Source organism: Mastomys coucha, unplaced genomic scaffold, assembly GCF_008632895.1.
Source record: "Mastomys coucha isolate ucsf_1 unplaced genomic scaffold, UCSF_Mcou_1 pScaffold5, whole genome shotgun sequence".
Lineage (NCBI taxonomy): Eukaryota > Metazoa > Chordata > Mammalia > Rodentia > Muridae > Mastomys > Mastomys coucha.
In genome coordinates, this window is record NW_022196911.1 from 79,214,737 (window position 1) to 79,220,736 (window position 6,000).

General features: G+C 36.6%; 1 protein-coding gene across 1 annotated transcript in view; it reads left to right on the top strand.

The window, feature by feature from the left end:
- The window catches only part of Taf15 (TATA-box binding protein associated factor 15), a 35,695-nt gene that overhangs the window by 23,559 nt on the left and 6,136 nt on the right, over positions 1-6,000 (top strand). Inside the window, exons 8-10 of the mRNA XM_031351192.1 lie at positions 2,599-2,633; positions 3,228-3,260; positions 4,393-4,502. Coding sequence (XP_031207052.1) covers positions 2,599-2,633; positions 3,228-3,260; positions 4,393-4,502 — 178 coding nt within the window. The remainder of the gene's footprint in view (positions 1-2,598; positions 2,634-3,227; positions 3,261-4,392; positions 4,503-6,000) is intronic.

Here is a 6,000-nt window from a genome sequence, read left to right on the forward strand (position 1 = left end):
GCACATGCCTGTAATTCCAGTGCTGGGAAGAGGAGACTTGAAGATCCTAGGGGCTCAGTAGCCAGGCCGTTTAGCTCATTCATGGGCTTTAGGTTCAGTGGAGCTCAAGAGAATAAAAGACAAGTTGGAAAATAGCAAAAGACTTCTGATAAATCTGGCCTTTACATGTAGGAGTAGCTGCGTACATATACACATGCCCATGCATGCATGCACTATATACAAGAAAAAAAAATTTAAGAAATATGGGCTTGATGTTTTCATTAATTCTTGTCTGTCACTAGGGTTCTGAGGTTCATCTTTGAAGGAACCTTGGTTCTAATACAGTTTTCAAGGGGCTTGGAAGATAGCTTAATAGTGGACATTTACGTAAGCAAGCATGAGACCCCAGTACTGAAAAAGAAGGGAAGCATTCTATTTTCAACAACTTAACCTCTGCTTGTTCATGACAAATGTACTTTAGAGGAGGAAGTAAAAGTGTTGTAGTAAATTTTATTTGGGGGTTTCTACCCATTTAGTTCCCAAATAAAAAAGACAAAACCTTTATATTTATAATAAGCCTTAAAGCATTAGAACTGGGCAGATAATTAACCCTCTGTGCTCTTTTTGTCTACTTTCCTGTCTGTATACCCCTCATCCCCCAATTCCTGCAAATATCACTTGCCTTGTTACACCTGGGCCACTCCTACTCCCAACAAGTGGGCCTTCATGGCAATGACCTCAAGTTCTATTTATCCCATGGCGCCTTCTGCCTTCTTCCTGCTCACTCCTAGTGACTCTGCCTCAGACCCCAAGCCCTGGAACCTAAGCCTACCTACCTCCTTTCTACCCGGCCACAGGCTGTAGGCATCTTTATTCAACTGGTAGTTTTAAGGAACAAGATTTGCACAACAAAAGCTGGTTGGTATACAGGAGAATTCACTTGTCTTGAGGCAATGACCTTGGGATACAGAATTTAACTGTACATTAAGCGGCAACACTGACCTTAACACAAAAGGATCAGGAACTCAAGTTCATCTTTATCTACATAGCAAATTCAGTACTTTAAGACCCTGTCTCAGGATACTAAAACCAAAATAGAAATGACTTGCTTTTCTTTCTTAAAGAGGTAGCAGTAATATACCTGTCAGTTAAAGTATAGGAAAGGTTTAGGTACTGGGCTAAAACAGTAATTTTAAATACAAAGCTGTATCTATGAAGGGCTTCAGTTTAGTATTGTCTACATAGCCTTGAATGAGCCCTATTCTGCTGCTAGAAAGAAGGGTTTTCTGGGACTTACACAATCTAAAAGCACATGTGTCTGGCCAGACAGTGGTGATGCACACCTTTAATCCTAGCACTTGGGAGGCAGAGGCAGGTGGATTTCTGAGTTCGAGGCCAGCCTGGTCTACAGAGTGAGTTCCAGGACAGCCAGGGCTACACAGAGAAACCCTGTCTCAAAAACCAAAACAAACAAACAAACAAACAAACAAAAAAACCATGTGTCTGTACCTAAGTTGATTGCAAAGCAAAATGTTTTTATGTCAGGGTAATTAAAAAGTGAAAACTTTCTTTTAGTCTGTTTTCATTGAACAATTCAAAAAAGCCATCTAGAGTTGAGTCACTAGAGCAGAGGTTTGTAAGCAGATAATACATTAGGTTAGTTTCTAGGATCATAAGTGAGCAACAACTCAGATATTATCTGAAAACTGTGTTAGTTCCTTATCAGCACTTGTGTTATAGGTTTATGTATTTCACTCAAGAGAAACAGGCTTTTATGGGATGAATAGGATTTATTTTTGTTTGGTTTGTTTTTTGTTTTAATTACTTGATCAGTATGAGCTGCTTAGATTTGTCACATAAAACCTTAGGTATACAAGGATCATTGACTTAACTGACAGTGTAAATTTACCAAATAAAGTCATTCTGTGGCTTTGTATCTTTAACATATTTTGTTGGTTTGATATTTAGACCATTGACCTCTATTGTGATAGGAAAAGATCTCATATTCCAGTGGATCGTGGAGAGGAGCAGTTTTGAGTTTAGCTTTTTTTAGTCCTCACTTTTTTATCAGTCTTCTTAAGTTTAAAATTTTAAGATTATCTTTATTCAGACTCATTTTTGTTTAAATTCCTTTAAAAATTAATAAAATCTATAATTTAACATCACAGCAGAATTTGTCCTCAAGTTTTTTACCTTTCCTGATCTGCTATCAAAGTCTAATTTTGCTTTTTATTCCTCTGGTCTTTTAGTTTTTTTTCTTTCTTGTATTTAAAAATACTCCAAATACTCTAACTTCACATTTTTCATGCTGTGCCTGCAGCTTTAAGTCATGGCTTGAGTATTAATCTTTTGGCTTGGGGTTGGGAAGAATTTTTTTTTTTTTAACATAAAAGGTATATTAGATGTTTTATAGTAAATGTGAAAAGACAGCTTGTTGAGATAAACCCTTGGGAAAGCTCTTAGATTGAACCATTGAACTCTGAATGGATTTACTGGAAAGTTAGTGGCGCTACTATTTTCCTAGGCACTCTACTGTGACAGTTAAGTGTAGACTGAGCCCAGGGCTCAGCACATTAGAGACTTAAGGAAGAAATCATTTCTTCAATTTTTCCTCTGCAGTGGTGGTGACCGCGGTGGCTTCAAAAATTTTGGTGGTAAGTGCTGAGTATCCCAAAATGTTTCAGTGGAAATGCTATATAAATCTAAAAGCCACCAATATCCCGCAGATGCAGTCTAAGCCCTTCTTACTCTGTTGAGGCTCGTGTCTTGTGTGCATTACAAAGTTCTCTCTGTATACACATCAAAGTACATATTAAAAGCCAAATCTGATCTCAAGTAGTCCAGTGCGTTTTCTACTCAGTGTATTTGCATGAAAGAGTTTGTGACCAATGAATGAGGACTTTACTGGGTTTTGACAATAGGGTTTTTTTTCCTTTTGTAAAGGTAGCTGACGTGGTGATTTAAATTATTAGGGGTTTCCAATCGGCCTTAGAACAGTGCTTGACAGAAGTGATACTACAATAATAGCAAAAGTGGGTGCTGTCTTGGACAAGGCTAAAGAAATGTTGGCATTCGTCTTGATTTCCTAAACTTTAAATAGTAAAAACATTTATGTAGTTATTTTTAAACCTGTGATGGTTGACTTTCAAGGATTGGAAGTACTGACTTTACATGCTTTGGTTATTATTGTTTCTATTTTAATTTCAAATAAGTTGACTTAGACAACCTTTCCTTTCCTTCTCCCATAGGTCACAGGGATTATGGACCTAGACCAGATGCTGGTAAGATTCTTAATAGTTGGGTTTTCTACCTCTGTAAGAGGAATTATGTGTTTGGAGGGGTAAATACTGGAGGGAGGTTTAATTTAATTTAATGGTGCTTCCAGATCTGGGGAATTTGATTTAAAATAATAATTCAGTGATCTGATTAGAAAGCTTGCTAGAAAAACTGCTATGTTTGTGCTTTGTTGTTTGAAGGAACATTCAAATATTTACTGCTAATAAGCGTTAATGCAGTCTAACTTGAGAAATATGTTAACTTAGCAATGTAGAGGTAAAAAAAGCTGTTTAAATCTTTCATTGAATTGGTAGTTTTAGTGGGCATAAGAAAGTTGTTCATGCACAAGGGTAGAAGTCACTAATTTTATGTGGCTTTTCATTTTTAGATGAATTAAAGGCTATAGACTTGCTTTTGGAGCCTTTTGAAAGTTAGGATTTAGAGGTTAAAAATCTATTTGAGTAAAAAATATTTAATATATATTGAAATCAGAACTTTTGTTTTTATTAAGATGCCAAAGTATTCTATATGGATGGCAATTTCTGAATTATCCCTTGATGGACTGAATTTTTATACAACTTTCTTACTTTGTTGTACTAATCCAAAAGTGTGCGTGTAAGGTAAGGTGTGTACCAGGTGCTCTTACCTTCTGATATATACAAGGCTTTTTGCAGTGAATGGGAAACCAGCAATTCTGCTTGGCTGGCTGGCTTGAAAATCAAGTGTCCAATTTGGGGGAATTGTGTACTAGAAAGCCTTTTAAAAGTATTGATTAGTCAGTCTTATGACTATGTATAATTGAAAGTTCTTCAGAGAAAGGTATGCTAATTAACTTTGTTCATCTCTTCATGAGCTTTAGTCCGGGGTCTGAAGAGTGATATTTTTAACATCTCCCTTAATTGGTCTACGTGTATTTCAGAGTAACCTGCACTTTACCTGAAGTTTTGTTGTAAGAATTGTTCTTCCATACAACTACTGTGAATACTTTGCATGTTTACATAAGGCTTCATGTTGGTCCTTATACTTGGTGCTTAGAAGCAGTCCATTACTAGTCAATGAATTGTTTTTGATTATTGAATAGGTCGTAGTAATTTAAGGAACATGTATATGAAATTGACCATAACTTTTCCTCCTTAGATTCAGAGTCTGATAATTCAGATAACAACACAATCTTTGTGCAAGGACTTGGGGAGGGTGTGTCTACAGATCAAGTGGGAGAGTTCTTTAAACAAATAGGAATTATCAAGGTAAGTTAAAAGTGCCACATTGAAGATTTCATAATTGTTAATATTCTGATTAAGATACATATATTACATTGTAAGTCTGTATACTCTAGTAAACATTATCTAAATCCTTTAATGGGTGTGCTTCCCAAAGTTTGTAGGCCTTTGCTAAGTGTCTTATTTAGCTTTCTATTGCAGTTATAGACCATTCTGGCCAAAAGAAACTTAAGGAGGAAAGGGTTTATTTTATTTGGCTTATCTTAGTCAATCATTGAAGGAAGTCAGGGCAGGAATTGGAGTAGAGACCATGGAGGAACACTTTACTCACTTGTTCTTCATGATTTGCTCAGCGTGTTTTCTTAGACTATGCAGGATCAGCTCTTCAGAGGTGGCAATGTCTCCAGTGGGCTGAGCCCTCCCACATCAGTCATCAACCAATCTGGTGGGAGCATTTTCTTAGTTGCTGTCCTCTTTCCAGGGGATTTTAGCTAGAGTCAAGTTTACAAAAAAACTGAGGAGCGGACTGAGTTTACTAAAAGTACATGAAGGTTTTATTTCTTGCTCCTGTTTCTCTTTGTTCCTGTGTTTAAGCTTTATTCTTGGATTCTAAAATGCAAATATATGTAAACTAAAGTTATTACTAACTACTCCTTATGCTTAATGTCTGCACTGCATTAGTCCTTTATCTTGTGATTGCTCTGTTGTTGTTCACTTAATTTCATGCGTGTACTTCCCATCTTTAACTGAAAAGCATCCCTTAGAGCAGGGTTAAGGAAATAATGGTTGCTCGGTATTACTTCATTTTCTGGTCCTTGCTTTGGTATTTGTGAAATACTTTTTTTTTCCTCATTGGGGAATTCCTGGGTTTTTTGTTTGCTGGCTTTTTTGTTTGTTTGTTTGTTTTAATAAAATTTATACCTGAACCACACACAAGTTCAGAGCTTTTCTTTGTTTTGAGATGGGGCTCCCATTCTGCCTGGGTTAGCCTCAAACTCAAAATCTTGCTGCCTTAGCCTCCTGAGTGCTGGGATTAGAGGGATAAGACACCATGTCTGGCCACATACTCTTAATAAAGTAGAGTCTTCTACCCTCATCCCAGCCAAAATCCAATGGCTATCTTTTTTTTTTTAAGATATATTTATTATTATATGTAAGTACACTGTAGCTGTCTTCAGACACACCAGAAGAGGGCGTTAGATCTCATTATAGATGGTTGTGAGTCACCATGTGGTTGCTGGGATTTGAACTCAGGACCTTTGGAAGAGCAGTTGCTATTCTTAACTGCTGAGCCATCTCTCCAGCCCCCCAGTGGCTGTCTTAATAATGCATTGATTTTATTGAAAGATTCTTCATGGCCTTTGAATGTTTTACAGAATTTGTATTTTTTTTTTTTTAACATCTACATTTGGTTTTTATGGGCTTACATATAAATAGCATGGCATTTTTTTTAGGATTTTTGTTTTTTGGGTCATTACTACTGTTTTTGGTGGTCTGGAATCCAGACCCTCAAATATGTTAGCTC